Source organism: Drosophila ficusphila, unplaced genomic scaffold (assembly GCF_018152265.1).
Source record: "Drosophila ficusphila isolate 14025-0441.05 unplaced genomic scaffold, ASM1815226v1 contig_286, whole genome shotgun sequence".
NCBI classification, from domain to species: Eukaryota; Metazoa; Arthropoda; class Insecta; order Diptera; family Drosophilidae; genus Drosophila; species Drosophila ficusphila.
Window position 1 is genome coordinate 8,449,279 of NW_025064189.1, and position 18,437 is coordinate 8,467,715.

At 47.1% G+C, this 18,437-nt stretch overlaps 5 protein-coding genes across 10 annotated transcripts; 3 read left to right on the forward strand and 2 right to left on the reverse strand.

The window, feature by feature from the left end:
* The first annotated feature begins 113 nt into the window (after positions 1-113).
* On the forward strand, positions 114-4,160 carry LOC108099466 (adenylyl cyclase X E). Of its 2 annotated transcripts, none has more exons than XM_017203020.2 (12): positions 114-230; positions 282-422; positions 484-634; positions 691-1,022; positions 1,079-1,209; positions 1,270-2,202; positions 2,258-2,501; positions 2,559-2,648; positions 2,706-2,974; positions 3,029-3,432; positions 3,486-3,662; positions 3,715-4,160. In XM_017203020.2, exons 1-12 carry the CDS (start codon positions 147-149, stop codon positions 4,080-4,082), a joined length of 3,324 nt encoding a protein of 1,107 aa, XP_017058509.2. In that variant the 5' UTR covers positions 114-146; the 3' UTR covers positions 4,083-4,160. The 2 variants fall into 2 exon arrangements, with proteins under 2 accessions (XP_017058509.2, XP_017058518.2); XM_017203029.2 differs by having other exon boundaries at positions 3,748-4,160.
* Positions 4,134-8,483, forward strand: LOC108099454 (adenylyl cyclase X E). 2 transcript variants are annotated; one of them, XM_017202999.2, is made up of 12 exons: positions 4,134-4,274; positions 4,329-4,469; positions 4,521-4,665; positions 4,721-5,070; positions 5,154-5,287; positions 5,388-6,314; positions 6,376-6,622; positions 6,676-6,765; positions 6,816-7,084; positions 7,137-7,546; positions 7,610-7,810; positions 7,871-8,483. In XM_017202999.2, exons 1-12 carry the CDS (start codon positions 4,191-4,193, stop codon positions 8,371-8,373), a joined length of 3,501 nt encoding a protein of 1,166 aa, XP_017058488.1. In that variant the 5' UTR covers positions 4,134-4,190; the 3' UTR covers positions 8,374-8,483. The 2 variants fall into 2 exon arrangements, with proteins under 2 accessions (XP_017058488.1, XP_017058497.1); XM_017203008.2 differs by lacking the exon at positions 4,134-4,274 and having other exon boundaries at positions 4,384-4,469; positions 4,592-4,665.
* Positions 8,365-13,104, reverse strand: LOC108099499 (plasma membrane ascorbate-dependent reductase CYBRD1). 4 transcript variants are annotated; one of them, XM_017203064.2, is made up of 5 exons: positions 12,785-13,104; positions 11,228-11,519; positions 9,367-9,576; positions 8,921-9,284; positions 8,365-8,863 (listed from the first exon to the last, which is right to left on the reverse strand). In XM_017203064.2, exons 2-5 carry the CDS (start codon positions 11,514-11,516, stop codon positions 8,689-8,691), a joined length of 1,038 nt encoding a protein of 345 aa, XP_017058553.1. In that variant the 5' UTR covers positions 11,517-11,519; positions 12,785-13,104; the 3' UTR covers positions 8,365-8,688. The 4 variants fall into 4 exon arrangements, with proteins under 4 accessions (XP_017058553.1, XP_017058577.1, XP_017058569.1 ...); XM_017203088.2 differs by lacking the exon at positions 11,228-11,519 and having other exon boundaries at positions 12,785-13,103; XM_017203080.2 differs by lacking the exons at positions 11,228-11,519; positions 12,785-13,104 and adding an exon at positions 12,269-12,473.
* Positions 13,105-13,316: 212 nt separating this feature from the next.
* On the forward strand, positions 13,317-14,636 carry LOC108099528 (elongator complex protein 5). Its single transcript, XM_017203100.2, has 3 exons — positions 13,317-13,480; positions 13,552-14,233; positions 14,294-14,636. Exons 1-3 carry the CDS (start codon positions 13,432-13,434, stop codon positions 14,385-14,387), a joined length of 825 nt encoding a protein of 274 aa, XP_017058589.1. The 5' UTR covers positions 13,317-13,431; the 3' UTR covers positions 14,388-14,636.
* Positions 14,540-18,425, reverse strand: LOC108099479 (xylosyltransferase oxt). The gene is made up of 3 exons (XM_017203041.2): positions 17,494-18,425; positions 17,168-17,328; positions 14,540-16,813 (listed from the first exon to the last, which is right to left on the reverse strand). The coding sequence occupies exons 1-3, from the start codon at positions 18,188-18,190 to the stop codon at positions 15,035-15,037; spliced, it is 2,637 nt and encodes an 878-aa protein (XP_017058530.1). The 5' UTR covers positions 18,191-18,425; the 3' UTR covers positions 14,540-15,034.
* Between the last annotated feature and the right edge of the window lie 12 nt (positions 18,426-18,437).

Below are 18,437 nucleotides of genomic sequence, written 5' to 3' on the forward strand. Positions count from 1 at the left end.
TCGTCTGTACAACATTCTTGACAGTTTTCGTAAACTCATAAACTCATACATTAAGTCGAACATATTATTCGTTACTTTTACGTCTAAACATTGTACACATAGGCAATAAATATTAATATAAATATTTCTGTAGATAATATACCGAAATGGATTTCCCGGGCTACAAGGAAAATGTGATGGACTTTCGTTTGCTGAGCGATATGCCGGGTTTAGAGTGGAAGCTCCTGCGGGTATAGACATGTCTCAGAGAAAGGGTTATAATATTTATATCTCTCTTCCAGTACAAGTGTCGTGATTTGAAACTAGAGGGCATTTACCAACGACTCGGCCAATTGCTCTCAATTGCCCTAGTGCCCCAAGTCATTATTGTCGTCGAACTTCTGATGCTCATTCACGTGATTCTGCTGTTCAGCTTGGTCAAGGTAAGGATGCTTATAAACCCTGTAAAGATGGCTTTCCCAGACTTGTTACTCCCTTTTGCAGGATATTAATTTGATTACTGTGCTGCCCTATTTGGCGGTCATGTTGCTCACTCCACTTTTCTTGTTGGCCAGCAGGGATCCCAACAACGAGCATTACCACCGCTCGGCCATTTTGGGCAGCTGGCTGGTGGCCTTTTTCCTTATAACCACGGGTTTGCGAATAGTTAGGGAATCCCACTTCCATCATCTGAAAGCTATTTCCACTTAGACTTGATTCCGGCGCTCTACTTGAACTCTGCGCTGAAGCCAAACTTCGATCACGTGGCGATCGTCCTCGTTTACTTGATGTTGCCGATTGGCTGTTTGGGCAACGAAAGGGTTCACATTCTGGGCCTCGTGGTTTCGTTGGTGTACATTGTGTACGCAGTGTGGATGCTCCTGAAGATTAGCGAGCACAAACTGGGTGAGCTTGTTGGCTACGTAATGTACATCCTCTTCCTGAACCTGATGTGCGTATCCTTCCTCGGATTTCGTGAGTACAACTTGCGACGCTCTGTTCTCACTCGCTATCAGAGTTTGTACCTGAACATGGTTTATGAGGTGGGTAAGAGCTTATGGTCTTGATTTAGTAATCTTTCAGGTAACGCTCTTTCCAGGTGGCCATGAAGAAGGAGAAGGCCCTTCTGCACTCGATTATGCCTTTAATGTTGGCCCGCACCTTGCAGGATGCCATCACCACCCACATCGAAGAGGATCCAAATAATTTAGTGCCCTTTTCGAAGACTCGGTAGGTATCAGAAATCAGATTAAATTAGATACTTAAGCTGGATAAACCCCTTTCTCCCAGTCTCTTGTTTATGGAACCCCACCCCGAGGTTTCTATTCTGGAGGCGGATATAGTGAACTTCACGCGACTGACCACGACAATGGCGGTGCCGGAACTGGTGACCACCCTGCACGAGCTCTTCAGCAGCTTCGATTTGGCCGCCAACCGGAACCGGGCAACCCGCATCAAGCTCCAGGGGGACTCCTACACCTGCGTCACCGGGATTCCCAGCTACTTCGGCGCCCACGCCAACGCCTGTGTGAACATGGCTCTGGACATGATCGAGTTGAGCCGAAAAGTCAGCCAGCGGCGCGGCCACAAGATTGAGGTGAGGGTCGGGGTGCACTCGGGCGAAATCATGGCGGGGATCATCGGGCACACCAAGTGGCAGTTCGACGTGTGGTCGAAGGACGTGGACATCGCCTATCGACTGGAAGCCTCGGGACTTCCCGGGATGGTCCACGTGTCCAGTACGACGCTCAATTTACTGGACAATTATTACGAGTATGAGAATGGCACCGAAACGGCCAAAGTTGATCCTGTTCTGCAGCTAAACAATCTTGAAACCTATCTGATAAAAAGTCGCCTTCCCGACTACGTGGAGTCGGAGGAATTCGAGGACGACGACTTCTCTTTGAAGGACTACCGACTCTATTTCGGCAACGACTACGAAGATATCGTTCGGAAGGCTCAGCGCGAAATGGTCAACGAAGTGGAACACATACCGGTGAACCGAGTGCAGTCGTGCAAGTTTAGGACAAAGCGGCAGAATAAAGAAAAGGACCTCGACGAAGAGTACCAGTTCAACGTGAACACCTACTACCTCTTCACCATCTTTCGCAGCTGGGAAATGGAGTGGTCCTTTGGCAAGCGGCCGGATCAGATGATGAAGTACAGCCTGGTGATGGTGGCCTATGCTGGATTCACATTCCTTTGCGTAAATATGATTCAAGGGTGAGAAAGGAAAGGAGATTTATAAATGAAGAGGCTTCTGATTGTTTTTCCCCAGGATCGATGCTGTTTACTACCCCACCCTAATTATGTTTTTTTCAATAATTCTGTTCGTCCTGTTTTTGGCTGCCTTCAAGAAACTTTGGTTGGGTCGCCGACTTACCCCGCCAACACAACCGTCCTCTTTCCTCACTCGCTGGCTAATCAAGGCCTCCAATCTCATCGAGCAGTCGGTGTATCTCCGCGTTCCATTGGCCATGACAATGCTCTTCATCCTGTATGTCATGTCCTCGCAGGAAGTGGTGCGTATTGTAATTTCCTCAGATTTCAGATCCGCTTTAAAAATTCACCTCACACAGTTTTCTTGTGACATAGCGAAGTTGGAAGTAGAAATCATAGACTCCGAGCTGCACGACTTAGAGCCGAGGATGTTTTGCTTCTTTCCCTGGGTGGGCATCTCGGAAAACACACTTAATTATCGAAACTAAACTTTTTTTACTTAAAAGGAAATCACTTATTCAGTGGTCATGGTGCTCAGTCTGATATTGATAATCATCGGTGTTCCACTCCTCATCAAGTTGTGCGTCGGTCTTACCATTTTGGGATTACATTTGGTCACGGTTCACGAGTACTACGGATTCGCCTTCGAAAGGTCGGAAACCACCTTCGTGGGCTTGGAATCGAGCCTGGCCCACACCTGGTACGTGGTGGCCTTTTGGATCTTGGTAACCGTTCGCGAAGGATACCTCAACTACCTCCTAAAAGTCAGCTACTTGTAAGTGTGTTACTTATTTTTTATTGGGAGATAGTTAAACAATATATTCTTTAGCATGCGGGTGTGCTTCGAGAAGAGAGTTCACGAAACCATGATCAAATCTCGCTCCATCAAGATCATCATGACCAACATTCTGCCCAACCACGTGGCAGAGGTCTTCAAGGAGCCTCGCCGCAGTGACGAGTTGTACTACGAGAACTTCTCCCAGGTGGCCGTCATGTTCGCCACCATCGAGAACTACGAGTCGGATATGTCGGGGCTCCGGGTTCTGCACGAGATCATCTGCACCTTTGACGACCTCTTGGTCGACTACCAATCAAGGAACCAGATCGAGAAGATCAAGGTGATGGGCTGGACGTACATAGTGGCCTGCGGCCTAGAAGTAGACCACAACATTGACCCTGCGATAATTATTCCTGTTTCGTCCGATCGAGAATCGGAGAATTCCCAAAAGTCATGTAAATTTCTTTATCTCTTAACTACTTCTTAGCTACTCAGAACCAATCCTTAGCATCTGTGCGTTCTCTACCAATCGATGAGGAAGAGTTCAACGGGGCTGCAGAAAAGGATGAAGACATCTTGGTTATGACTCAATTTGCTTTAGATCTGCTGCGGATAATGCGCGAAATCCGGTCTAAAAATGTGCTCTTCGGTGCTAACTCCAGGGTGACCGGCAGCCTGAAAATAGGTAAACTGCATCTGCAGTTTTATTTTCTATTTTCTTGAACATTTAATGACAGGCATTGCGAATGGACCCCTAATGGCTGGTGTAGTTGGACTCTCGAAGCCGCATTATGACATCTGGGGCCACACGGTGAATATGGCCTCACGGATGAGTTCCACCGGAGTGCTCGATGCCATCCACGTGACCAAGAGCACCTCGAAGATTCTGCGGACATTCAACATCCGCTGCAACTACCGGGGACAGACGTATGTTAAGGGCGTGGGCGAGGTACCCACTTACCTGGTGGCTTTGGACCAGAAACTGCAGTTTCAGGAACACTACAAGATTAACGATTCATCCAAAGACAGCCTGATTTCCGTGGAACTTATAGATGAGAAAGAAAGAAAAACCCCTAAAAAAAAAAAAGAAAAGTTTGAAGGTTAAATTGGGCCAGCTTTATTCCTAGCCTTATAAGTCAAATTAACATTGTTGCGAAATAAAATTGTTTTCATCTCTAGAACATTCACCCTCTGATTTATTCAAAGCCTCTAAATGGAGTCTCCCTACTACCAAGAAGATGTGGTGGCCTACCGCTCACTGAGCAACATTAAGGGTCTGGAGTGGCGGCATTTAAAGGTAGATCACTCAACCATTTTAGGTGGCTTTCAGTTGATCAACCCCCAAGTTTAGAACAAGTGCGAAAATCTGCGTCTGGAATTGGCCTGCTCTCGTTATAGGGAGCTCATTATGTCATCGAATGTTGGTCGCATGGTAGCGAACATAGAAATCCTTATGATCTTCCATGTGATAATGGTGCTCAGCTTAGTTCAGGTTAGCTCGCATGATTTTTTTTATATCTAATCTTTAGAAGCTTGATTTCAGAACCTCGCACTGGTTCTATTGATTCCCTATTTTGTGGTAATGTTTTTCACTCCATTTATTATGCTGGGCAGCATGGACGATGACGCTAAAACAACTACTAACTTGGTCATCTCCTGGGTGATGGCCCTGTTGATAACCTTAATGGGTAAGGTGTCCATACTTTAACTGCCTGTCTGATCCCAAGTGAACCTCCCGCGCAGACATTCTCTCCGATCTTCTGGCGGCCCTCTACATTGGTTCCGTCTACCCGATTGTTCCCTGCTACGATCACATAGTGCTGGTCTGCGTCTACATGGCTCTACCCATAGCGTTCATCAAGGGCTACGGAGTATATATTCTGGGCTTCTCTGTCTCCATAATTTATATCGGCTACGTTTTATGGATGCAATACCTTAACGATCAGATTTCGGCTGCCCTGCTCTGCTCATATGCGATTTATATTCTTTTCCTGAACCTCATCTTTTCGTACTTCATCATGATTCGAGAGTACCAGCTCCGGCGAGCGATACTCAGTCAGTACCAGTTGCTGTACCAAAACATTGTCTACCAGGTAAATCCTTATTTATAATAATATAATATTAATGTTAATAATAGATTATTATAATATAATACTTTATAATTCGGTTTGTGTAGACCGTAATGAAGAAGGAGAATGCTTTGTTGGAGTCAATCCTTCCACGCAGAATGATACGCACTCTGCTCGAGGAAATCGACAACCGCATGGAAGATCAGGATGACGATATTACTCCACGTAAAGCCAGCACAAGGTAATCAGATAATAGATCTTGAACATCTGGTAAACTATTTGGAAATACTAACTTTCTGACCGCATGTGCTAGTTCCTTTATAATTTGTTTTCTTTTATAGAAAACTCTTTCTGGAACCCTACCCGGAGGTGTCCATTTTGGTGGCCGACATGGTGAACTTCACCCACCTGACCACCACTTTGGAGGCACCGCAGCTTGTGGAGATCCTGCACGACCTGTTCGTGAACTTCGACCTGGCTGCCAAACGCAATCGGGCGATGCGAATCAAGTTCCTGGGCGATGCCTACAACTGTGTGGCGGGGATCCCCAACTACTTTCCCGCCCACGCCTCCTGCTGCGTGGACCAGGCGCTCGAGATGATCCGCATTACACAGGAGATCAGCAACCAGCGAGAACTGGACATCAATCTGCGAATCGGGGTGCACTCGGGCGAGGTGTTCGCTGGCATTATCGGGCACACCAAGTGGCAGTTTGACATCTGGTCGAAGGACGTGGACATCACCAACCGGCTGGAGACGTCAGGAATGCCGGGACTGGTCCACGTATCCCAGCGCACACTGAGCATGCTGGACGAGCACTATGTGTTCAAGGAGGGAACCGAGGCGGCCAAGAACGATCCCATTCTGCAGCACGCCAACATCCGCACCTACTTGGTCAGCAGCCGACTGCCCGATCCCGTGGAGTCCGGCGAACTGGACACCGAGTTCAGCAACGCCTCCGTCGCCTCGGCTCGATCGAGCTACGGCGGCGTCTACGAGGATATCCAGATCAGGGCGCAGCGCGAGTTGAGGCGGGAGGTGGAGCACATGGTGGTGGGTCGCAGTTTCTTCAAGTTCAAGAGAAACAAACCGGTCAAGAAGAACCGGGAGTTGATGCTGAACCCCCGAGCCCACTTCTTTCTCGGGGTGTTTCGCAGCTGGAAGAGGGAGTGGGGATTCCAAAACACACCGGACCTGATGATAAAGTACTCCATGTTGTGGGCGTTCTTTGTCGGACTCGCAATCATGTGCATCAACTGGATCGGAACGTGGGTCTTTATCACTTGAACAATTCACTACAGATCCTGAAACATAGATTCCAAACGCTAGAACCAAATTCTCTAATTTGCTTGTGATGCTGGGAATTCTGTTCCTATTGCTTATTCTGTGCTTTCTGGCTGGTTACAAGAAACTTAGCCTGCAAAGGAAGTCACTTTCACCCATGTCGCGGCCATCGTGTTTCCTGAGTCGCTGGCTTTTAAGGGCATCGGAACGCATCGAGGATTCGCTGTTTGTAAGGGTTCCTTTGGCATTTGTGGTGCTGCTCCTACTCTATCTGATGTCCTCGCTGACAGTTGTATGTATTTTGTTCACACAAATCCGATTCCGACTTATACAATCTGTTTAAAGTTTACTTGCGATATAGCTAAGCTGGAGATGAAAATAATTACTGCGCATCTGAATGAACAAAGGGCCTTTCCGGATTGCTTGGAACCTTGGGTAAGAAATTAACCACATAAAATTCTATCTTTAAAGGCATAGCATTTTAGTCTGTGACTTACTGTGTGATTCTTGTGCTGAGTTTGCTGTTTGTCATCATGGGCTGTCCGTTCTTGCTCAAGTTGATCATGGGCTTCGTTATTGTTGGTCTTCACTTGGGCACCGTTCATTTCTACTACGGATTCGCCTTTGAGCGATCGGAGACCACAGATCTGGGTCTCAAGGCGGACTATGCCCACACCTGGTACGTGCTGGCATTCTTCATTGTCTTGGTGCTCCGAGAACGGCACCTCAACTACATGAAAAAGGTTTCCTATCTGTAAGTTAAGTGAGTTAAGATAGTTTTATATTTCACTTACCCCTGTGTTTAGGATGCGAATTTACTACGAGGAGGCGCACCAGCAGACGCAGGACAAGCTGCGCTCCATCAAGATCATTATGGCCAATATCCTGCCGTCCCATGTGGCTGAGGTATACAAAGTGCGGCGGCCCAACGACAAGCTGTACTACGAAAACTTCTCCAAGGTGGCCGTCATGTTCGCCTCCATCGAGAACTTCAATGCGGACACGGCGAGTCTCCGGATTCTGCATGAGATCATCTGCTGTTTCGACGACCTGTTGGTTAACTACCAATCCAGGTATAAGATTGAGAAAATAAAGGTGATGGACTGGACCTACATGGCAGCCTGTGGCCTCGAGGTGGATCACTACACCGACTTCGCGATCGACATTCCAGTCGCTCAACCCGACACTGAAACTGAAGGGAAACGCAGATCTAGTGGTAAATTCACTTTATTGGTTTATACTTTTGTTCTTTTAAATTTATTATAATTTTTTTGTATAGTACTAACTGTACACTTTGGAAGCACCGAGGACGATGAGATGAGTGGGGATGCCGTCAGCCAGCCCTTTGCTCAAGCGGAGGATGTCTCCGTTCTGGTGATGACCGAGTTTGCCTTGGATTTGTTGCGCATCATGTACGATATTCGTTACAACTTTGAGTTTTCCGAGTATGATTCCTTTTCGGAGGGCAGCCTCAAGATTGGTGCGATCAACTAAACTGCATTCGGAATACCTTGAGCTTATACGTTACTTATTTTTTAAGGCATATCCCATGGACCCGTGATGGCAGGAGTTGTTGGATCATCAAAGCCCCACTATGACATTTGGGGCCATACCGTCAACATGGCTTCGCGGATGACCTCCACTGGACTGCTGGACAACATCCAGGTGACACGGCACACGGCCAAGGTGCTGCGACAGTTCAATATCCGCTGCAATTACCGGGCTCACACGGAAGTCAAGGGAGTGGGCAAGGTGCCCACATACCTGGTGGCTATAGATCAGAATATGGCTTTCCACGATCACGACCAGCAGAGCATGAGTGCGAAAAGCTTCAAGAGCACGCTCACTGACACCTTATCATTTACACCGAACGTTGATGCCCAGAAGTCCTCCACCTCTGAGGAACAGGAAGAGGAACAGGAACAAGAACAGGATCAGGAACAGGAGCAGGACGACGGGGGAGAGGAGGAAGAAGAGCTGGAGGAGGAGTCGGAACTGGAGCGCCAAAAGGGAGGCATCCTCATCACCGGCGACTTGTATTAATATAGATTTATTTAAGCATACATAACACACATAGACAGATGTAATCGTACAGTTCAAAGCAAATGTTCTTCATGAGGTTAAATACGTTTCGATTTGAGCGCTCGCTGAAATCCTTGCACAACTGGTGATCCAAGTATACGTATGTGGATAGATCGGAATTATACATAGTCATTAAGTTATGTACTTGCTACAGATAATACACGCGTCTTCGTCTCCGACAGCAAAAGCACCATCCGTGTGATCAGGTTTCGGTTTCGTTTGGTTTTGTGCACAGTTTTGAGCTTAAGTAAGCATGATTGGGTCTGTTTGTAGTTCTTACTCGTTGGCAGAACTGGAATTGAGTAGGGCGGTGTCCTCGGGGATTGGCTTGCGCTTGTAGGCGGGTTCAGTGGCCAGGTAAACAACCAGCGCTCCGAAAACCACGTACAGCACTCCGATCACGTTGGCCAAGACACCAGCAGGCGGCAGAGTGGAATACGGTGGACTTGTGCTAAAGAAAGGGATAAATCTCAGTTCAAAGTTTTATCTATAAAGCACTTGCACTTACATGGCGAAGATGGCCTTCTCGGTGAGACCCATCACGGCACTTGCGATGGCCAGAACGAAGCCAAAGAGTCCGAAGTAGATGTGCAGCGGCATCATGGCGATCCTGTAGTTCTCCCTCAATCCCGGCGCCAAAAAGGCCACAAATCCGGCCACATACTGCAGCGAGAAGATGATCACCGCCGAGAGACCCAGCCACGAGTGCAGGGAGTACATATTCGGGATGGGCGGACTGGCCAGGTTGTGCGAATCGAAGACCGTCTTCAGGGCAATCACCGTCAAAATAAATGCGGCCATGTGGATGCCGGCGTGGGTGAGCTTCAGTGTCTTCTTGCGCGTGGTGCGGAAACCGCGATAGATCAGAATGGCTGTGGGATTACCATTATGGAGTTAATCAATGGGAGCGGAGTCAACTGCTGCAGTGGCACCTCTTCCGCTGCATTTACTCACAGTTGCCGTACAAGTAGATGAAGCCGATGGTCATGAACAGCGGATGCCAGTTGAACTCCAGCTTGGGATTGGCGGTGCCTCCCAGGCCACCGAAGTGCTGGCCGATCCAGGTGCCCACCAGGACGATCATCGTCAGGCCGCACAGTTGGGTCAGCACGTAGAGCACCTTGAAGTTGATCAGTGCTGGATCCATATTGGCCTTACCACTGCCTGAAAAACCAAGAAAACGGTTGGGATGAGTTATAAATAGATCCCATTACGCATAGCACGCATTCTCAGCGATCTAATCGCTGAGCTCATTCAAGAGTGGTGATATTTGGGGCTGGGCAGGGGGACTCGAGCACTCATATATAAATTCCATGTTTTTGGTTTATGGCTTTTCGTACGTAACCGCTGCCCAATTACATTTTCCACCTGGGGTCCGTGCACAAAGATTAAAATATCCCCCAAACACTTGTTGATAACGCATGACCAGACGTTTTCGGTACATGTAAGCTCCCTTGAACCCGCTTTATGGCCGTACATCTGATCCGTTTCACTGGCAGCTGCATTTGTTGTGAAAACAAACAGTTCCTGTGTCGCCGGCAATACGATACTGCCGTAAACAAGATCCTAAAATATCGCTTGGGGTGAAATTTATGGGGAAACCCTGTTCCCAGGCAGTCGGACACACCCACAGAGTGGGTTAAACCCCTTTCATCAGGTTTAATTTGGCTAATTTATGGGTAAACATGTGCGACTGTTTACCCAACATAATTTGTGCAAGCGGAGCGCTTTCGCCGCACTTTATCTGTCTGGCAGGCAAAAAAAGTGTTATCAACCTGTTCTCGAGATAGTATAACCATCTGATACTAAATCGCTTTAAATAGCATCGTGCAAGTTTCTCTCGTTTGATGTTGTACTGCCGAACATTTAATAAATTAAAAGTTCTACACATTTGAAAGTGCGGGTAGTGGCCAAATATTTGACTTCGAGATAAATAAGATAAAAATAAAGGCAAATAAAAACATTAGTCTGCCTGGAAAAAATAAATAGCACAAACTCAAGCCAAAAATTAAAAATTTTCTTTTAGCCTTGCTGAAAACTTATTTTAATTTGCGCTTTAGAGAAAAACACATTTTGGTTACATAAATTGTAAGTTATTCCCGTGCTCCTAAACTTTGGAGGTGCAGATGCACCTGATAAGGGCCCTCTATCAGCCGCCCTAATTGAAGTTTGGTATGCAAATGATGTTTCGATTTCAACTCGAGCGAATTGTAAATAAGCCAGCCTGCGAGGTGTAAGCTTGTAAATTGGCTGATAAGTGGGCCAGAGACATTTGTGGCTGCCAAGTCGTAATTATAAATGCTGGTAACTGGCAGCAGCCACGCGTTGTTCAGTTATTCAATGGTTTGAACTTCTTCAATTTGAGTGCGTTTGTTGACTTGGGCTCTTGGCTGGGCGAAGGAAATTAATTGGCGCATTAATTGCGATTATGACTGTTAATTATTAGGGTTAAGTGGGCGTGCCAAAAGACGCTGGCCAGCAAAGCGTTGCAGCAGATCGTGCGCAAAATTTGAAAGAAACAATCTACATAGGCGCACAGAAAGTAAAACCCGGGCAATATGACGACTTTGGAAAAGCGCACAAAATAAATAAAGTCTGGAAAACTAAAGTGAAATTCAGCTAGTGGCCGATCGTGATGGTGGGTCGGTGAAAAGCGGGGAGAGGTGGCAGGCTTCGCAGTCTGCTTTGCTGTGCGTTTTGCTTTAACTTTTACTAAAACTAAACACTCGGCTGTTTGCGGCTGGTGGCAGCTTGTTGGTTTTACTTTGGCACTAATCAAACTCGCAGCCGAAAACCAATGCCATTCACCGTCTACCTGTTGATGTTGACGTTGCCGTTGGTGTGGCCAATTCAATGCCAGCAATGGTTGTTGCAGGTTGCACTTGTTCTGCTGTTGCAGGTGTTGCTGGAGTTGCTGCAGTTGCTACTGAGGCTGATGTCACCTCCACTGGCTTCTCCCCATTGGTCACCGCGATCACCGTGGTCGTGGTGGACACTGTTGTGGGAGTGGTGGCTCCTGGCTGCTCCTCTGGAATTGCTGGCTGCTGCTGAATGACTCCACCCTCCGGCTTCGTCGCCTGCTCCACGTCCGAGTCCTTCGACATGGTCTGTGCACTGATTAATCAATAGTTCGCCAATGGTTCACAACAGAGACACATGCAATAATGGCAAGCGTTAATTGCCCAAAGACACAGCACACCAAAACACTAGTAGCTAACTACTCTAACTAAACACGGCACACTCTGGTTAAAAACAACCGAACACCTCGGCGTGCAATGCGCAACTGAATTTAAAGTTTTTAGCCGCCGCCCGGCGATGGTTAAAAGAGCTTTTGCCCCCACGCGAATCTCTCGCATGCGATATCGCACATATTGTTTAATTCGGTGTGGATAATTGTTTGGTTTTTGGTGCGGATTCTAGCGGGGTTGGGTGCCAAGCAATGCTGGTTAGTATGCCGGACCAGTTTGTTCCTTTCTGGTGGGAAAAGGGGGTGCATTGATGCCTTTTTTTTTGCATTTTGCATTCCTCTGGTCTATTCAAACTATTGTCACTGAGCCGCATTTCAATTGCGACTTTGACTTTAATGTTCTATGCATATAAATTGGATAAATGCAGTTGGGTAAGCATAAGTTGAACTTATTTTATACAAGTATCGAGGAATCATAAAGGTGTTAAAGTACGCATTTTAGTGAGACAGATATACATATATCTTACTTGGTCTTATCCGGTGGTGTTAATAGATAAGGGATATTTTTACTTATACTAGTGAAAGTTCCCACAATAAAGAGTTTTGTTAATACTTTTCTTGTTGAAGTTCAAATTAAGGAAGCTGGACTGTATGTGCAACTCGACTCACCCAAAGAGAACAACATGGCGTATACTCGATGATGCTTCGCCCTGCTCAGATAATGATTTTTTAATATCGCACTCGCTTATCTTCAGCACTCAATAAAAAAGTCTTATATTAAAGACTTGACGCTGAGGTTTTTCTGAAAAAATACGCGATTTTTCTTTTGCTTTGAGTTCTACGCACTTTACTTGTTGAACGAACTGCTTTAAATGCAGGAAGCTGTGTTTTCCATATGGAGGAAAAGCCGTGAAAATTCTGCAAAGCCTGTGTGGGCGTCAAAGCCCCAATGTCCCGCCCCTTTCCCTTTGGGGGCCCTTCCATTTGGCTTTTCCACGAGCTTTTCCTGGAAGCACAGAACGGAACTAAACACAAACACTCATGCAAACAAACTTTCAAACACACGCACACTACTAAGAAAAACCACTTGTTGGATATTAATGAAAAGCCGCTACCGGATTCTATTTATTTGTTAACTACGTTTACAGACGTGGCTTAAATACAAAATATGTAATATAAACTTACCAAGTATACTCAAGTTTTTATTTGAATAATTATATTTAATTTGGAATAATTCCAAATAGTCACAATTTCAACGGAGAAGAAAAGAACCGCACAAGTACAAAGAGATATGTATTTTGGCAACAAAAGAGAAACAAATACTGTGCAAATTCTACTACGTCAGCATTATCCCAATTACTTCAACTGAAGGACGGCATATTCAAAGAAATTGATATAATATAACCATGACAAGGGCAAGGTTAAACTTTCACTATTAAAGGTTTTTAAACTGTAACTTGATATTTTTAACCGCTTCCTCGCTTTGTTTTTGTCTGTTTACTCATTTGGAAAAAAGCGGGACAGCCAGGGCTGCAGTTTCAATCATTAGTACCAATCATTTGAAATTAAAAAATATTTAATTTATAATTCTTGCTTATTAAAAAAAATAAATTGTCATACTGCTTTTGGTTTCAATGTTGATAAAAAGTATTTAATTCAACTTGATAATCAAAACCGTACACAGCCCAGCCCTGATTTCGCATGCGTCGCCAGTGTGCCCGACTCAACAAAGCTTTAAAACCCTAACGCCTCAGCTTTAACTTCATCAAGCTTCATTATAAAGCACAATATAAATAAAAATATCAAATAATCTCACAATAAATGCTGATAAAATGCTCTCCAACCTGCTGGTGACCAAACAAAAGGTGGTCCTCGTAATAGGTGAGTCTAAAAAGGTCACCCCGATTGCCTGCCAATTACCAAGTCCCTCCACTTATCTGCTTGCCCAACAGATGAGCTAAATCGGGAGCGCATTGCCCTCAAGTTCATCGAAAGTTTGCTGCATGAACAGGGACAGGGTGCGGAAACCATCAAATCCCTGCCCACTGGCGTCACCTTGAAGCACGAGGCCACCTTTGAAGCGCTGATCAACGAGTGCGGCAACCACAACAATAACAACCCTCCGGCGGGAGAAACCGGCGACCAGGATGCAGATAGTGCAGGATCAAAGCCCTCCGGATTTAACATCATCCTGCCCACTTTGGCCGACCTATTGTGCTACCAATCGCCCGCCTTTATATTTGGCCTAATAAACCGACTGCGTCGCTCAGAGCACGTGCGTCGGGTGTTTATTTGGGCATCCCCACAGCACTTGCAGCATCCCCATTCCGCCTATATCTTGGCTGGGTGTGAGTACCTTGCCGAGTTGGTCCTTCGCCTGGAATCGGACAAACTACTTTCACTGATAGCCCGCAAGCCGGGTGGCGGAGTGTCCAACAGGCGCTTCTCTTGCCAGGTCAGCAAAACCCAGTTTCAAGTGACGCCACTGGACGGAGGACTTCCTGAAGGTGTATCACCCAAACAATCTATACCAGAGGAAGAGCAAACGCCAGAACCAGCCAGCAGCACCTTCAAAATAGAGCTAGACGAGGACGAAGTGGTGGCCCGTAATGCACTGACCCTGCCATATGAACGGTAAGCAATTTGCTTCGATGATCCTTGAAAACAGCCATTTCATTGTTTCCTTTGTTCCAGCACCAGCGAGCCCTCTGAGGGCAACATTATCTACACACCCGATGCCGACGATGACTTCGACGAGGAGGATCCAGACGAGGATCTTTGCATCTAAGCTGCCCGCCAGCAGCGAACGGCAGTACAAATAGCCTTGGCTTTAAGTCTACTTAAGTCTAACCTACTGAATACGTCAAATACCTGGAATTCCGGCCCCAAAGCTCCACCAAGGGGCGTGTGTTCAAGCAGAATGAATTATTGAACGACCGCTTTTAGTACATGTAGAATTGCTCATTTATTTTGGATAACTTGATATGTGAATCAAAAAATCGAAGAAACTTTGTGAATACAACGGATTCAATTGCTATCTGGTGGTGCCCTAGCTTATGACTTAGTTAAGGAATTGCGTCTAGCTAACCTTATGTACAGAGTTAACTCCGGATAACCTCCACGATTTTTGGCTGCAATGCGATCTTTTGGTGTCCAGTGCGTTGCGTATTTACAAGGCGTTCAAACCTAACTAACTTAACTACATCAAAAATGCTATGCCCTATTATTGAAAAAAATCAAATTACAATTGGAGCGGCGGAGTTCCGCGTCGAGTCAAGATGGCGCTTAAAAGTTCACAATTATCACAACAATCTATACGAAAACGTTAAGAAGAAAAAGGAGCTATAAAAAATTGGTTAATTGTGGATCGGCATCTAGATCTTGGCGAGTATTTACACTAGAGAATTAATAACAAAAGTAATGAATGGCAAGGGCTCATTTGAGCAGAGCATCCACATCGCTCTTTGGATCGGGGGCTAGTGAACTCCAGGCGACCTCGCTACAGAGGGGCAGAGAGATCTCCGAGTCCATCTCCACGACGCAGCTCTCGCGGAGTTGAAAGAACTGTGCTACCAGTCCGTCAATCCAGCTGTGCAGGTCCTGTCCCACCATCCGTCCCTTCGCTAGGGATTCCTCGCGCATGGTGAACTGCTCGTCGTCCGTGTGGAGATGTTGCTGCCACTCCACAGGCATTTCGAAATCCTCTGGCAACGCCACGGCCAATCCAGCGTTGAGCACAGCAGCTTCTGACGATTTCTCTAAGGGATATCCTTTGAAGTATGCCAGTGGCGATATCAGGAACTTGAGCTGCGCATAAATTGAGTTGCGGCCTATTAACTTGGTGGTCCAGATTCCGGGGGTGATTGGATGCTTGAGCAAGGTTTTCGAGTGGTTTATCACATCGCTGGTGGAATCCTCGATATGCAGTTCGTTAAAGTCCTGTAGGCGACCCAGCGGGTCGATCCACAGCAGGGTGAGGTTGTAGGAGTGGGACTCTACGGCCGAATCCGCAGATGCCTGGAGTGTATAGCTAAGAAGCAGGTCGCTTTGGGGGCCCAAAAGCTTGCCAAAGTTTCGGGCCACCTGTTCCTTCTGATCGAAGTCCGTCGAGACCTCAAAGTTACGTAATCTCTTGCTAAAGCGCGCGTTCCTCGCCAGCTTTCCTTGCTGCACCGGACGAATTCGGGTCTCCACGTGAAGTGGTTTCCCAGAAGATCCTCTTGCTCTATAGCGCACCAGGAATCCCTTGTACTGGTCCCGGTGGAGGTAGTGGGTGAGTTCTATGAGCTCCAGGGCATCCAATTTAGCCTGACGAGCTGAAAGACGCATTACGCTGTCCCCAATGCTCCTGGCCAAATCATCGCCCGATCCATGGACATCTTCATGGTGATACAGCGACTGCCAGTAGCCGTGCAGATTGGCATACTCGCTGGTGTACGGTCCGTAGAGCCACTCCTCCAGTTGCAACAGCACAGCCTGATTTATTACAGGCTCGAACTTTCGTGCGAAGAATAGCGACTTCTGTTCCGTGGCCTGCAGCCTAGTCCAATCCTCGGGCTTGAAATCATTCGGGCTGCATCCGCACCAATCCACCACGTGCTTGTATTGACACTTGCAGCCCTGCTTCCTTTTCCAGTTGGTCACGTGCAGGTTGTTGTCCACATAGCTAGTGCAGTGCTTGGTGTTCCTAAGCACCGTGTGGAAAAAGGACTCCGCCGGAAGAAGGGTGTGCCTGAAGAGCTTGAGAAGAGCCTGCAGTAGCTCGTCGTCCTCCTTGGGATGTGTGACATAAGACACGAAATTACGTGATAGCGCCACCCAGTCGCTTCCTCCATCCACTTGAATTCCCGCTGGCAGCTTGCGATCTCCTATCCTCCACATGTGCGTATCGCACTCAACAAAGGTCTTGTCCAATCCCTGCTTCTGGATGAATTTTTGCGTCTCTCGGCCGTGGCCCTTAACGAAATTCCTTCCTGGATTCGCACTCAGGAAATCCACCAACTTGTCAAGCGTTTTCACTGGAAAATCGCTTTCGCTCAGGTTGATCACAAAGTCCCAGTGCCAGTTAGATTGCAGAAGGTCCTCCATGCACTGAAGTAACATGGTGAGCAGGGAGGCTCCTCCCCATATTGTGGAGAATCGTTTGCGGGCCAAACGGATGTTGGGGAACTTGGACTCTAACTCCAGCAGCTTTCGGTAAAGGTAATCCTGGCGCTATAAAAAAAAAACAAATGATTGCATGTTAAAACCTAATCAGCAGATAACTATAAAAATTAAATGTAGCCTATAGCAACAATGTAGACATTTTTATATATCACCTTAGACCGAGCAATTAGTATACAATGTAAATTAACTGCTGCCTGTCAGTGCTTACGTATTAAACAAGATAGTGTACAACCAGTAACCAAGTAGCTCATGGCATTTCTGATCTAGCTGGTTCGCTGTTTACAGCACCATAAATAAATCCATTTCAGTAGTCAACTATTTTGGCCGTCAGTGTGTTAATTGTGCAAATTAGCGCAATTAATTGAGCGCTCTTTAATTGCCGAGTTCCGGCCGTTGACCCACCTCGTCGACATGAATGTAGTATACGTGTTCCGGAGCATAGAGAGCCTTCAGCAGTCGATGCACCTGACGCAGCGCTCTGCCGTTGAGCGTCAGCAGAAATGCGATCCGCACGCGCTTCGTTCCCGCCGGAGGAGAGGTGGCCGCCACCTGGGCATTGAATTCTGCGAGAGAAGGCGAGTGTTTTAGAAATGCATAAACTGATAAGAATACTATTGTGATTAAGTTTTGATTGTAAACTAAAAAAAGGCATAACATGTTGATAAAATTAGATCATGGTAAAGAACTTGGTGTACTTAAAGCGAATCCAATCTATCTACAGTACTCACTGGCTATGCCTGTCTCGTAGATGTTCATGGCATAGAAACCACCACAGATCTCCTTGGCGTTCCCAAGACACTTTGTGTTGCAGCTGGAGTCCGGTAATTTTGCCGCACTCGGTGGCGTATCAAAACCGCAGAAGCACTCTCTTCCGTACTGCACACCAGCATAGGGATAGCCACTTTGGAGGCAGAGCTCTACGCACTTGGCCGGCGAATTTGAGGTTTTAGAGCTGCTGTAATAGCCGGCGAGCAGACGGCGATCTTTCTCGTCCTTGTAGCAACCAAGAGATACATTGGCCGTGTAGTTGCCCGCTGGACAGCTGCTCCGGAGTTGCGGAGCATAGAAGCGTCCCGCTTGAATGGCACAAGCAATGTGCGCGATATGTTCTCGGCAGTCTTTCGTTTTGGCTCGCTGCAGGGCGGAGATGGCCTCTCTGGAGAGGATGTCACATTCCGGCTGGAAACCCAGTTGTTGGGCGGTCAGTTTGGTCCTGGCGGGCGGATGGATCCGCTCCTGCGCTTGGGCCTGTGGCGGAGGTGGACTGCCGGGCGATTCAGCCGCATCGAACCCGGATCCGGAGCCCCCACTTACAATGTCCAAGGATTTGTATGCCAGGAACAGCTGGATGGCCACGATGAGAAGCAGGATAAGGAAAAAGGCGCGGTAGCGTCGCAGCCAGCGAGCGGACACTGATTGCTCCATGGCTAGTAATATATCCAAGGGCAACTGCTCCTTCCGCGGTGTTGCTCCTCCGGATTCTGGGCGTTCGCGAGGGCTGTGGTCCGTGATTCTCTGTGACAACGAGGCGGGGACATATTCTGCTTTCTACTGGTGGCGGGCCAAGCATGGGGATTTGTTTGTCTGGCTAATTAATGACATTTTTCCGCGGAAAAACTTCCTCGCACTTGTGCACCGAGCAGTGTGACCGCATTATGGTGAGATCAAAAAT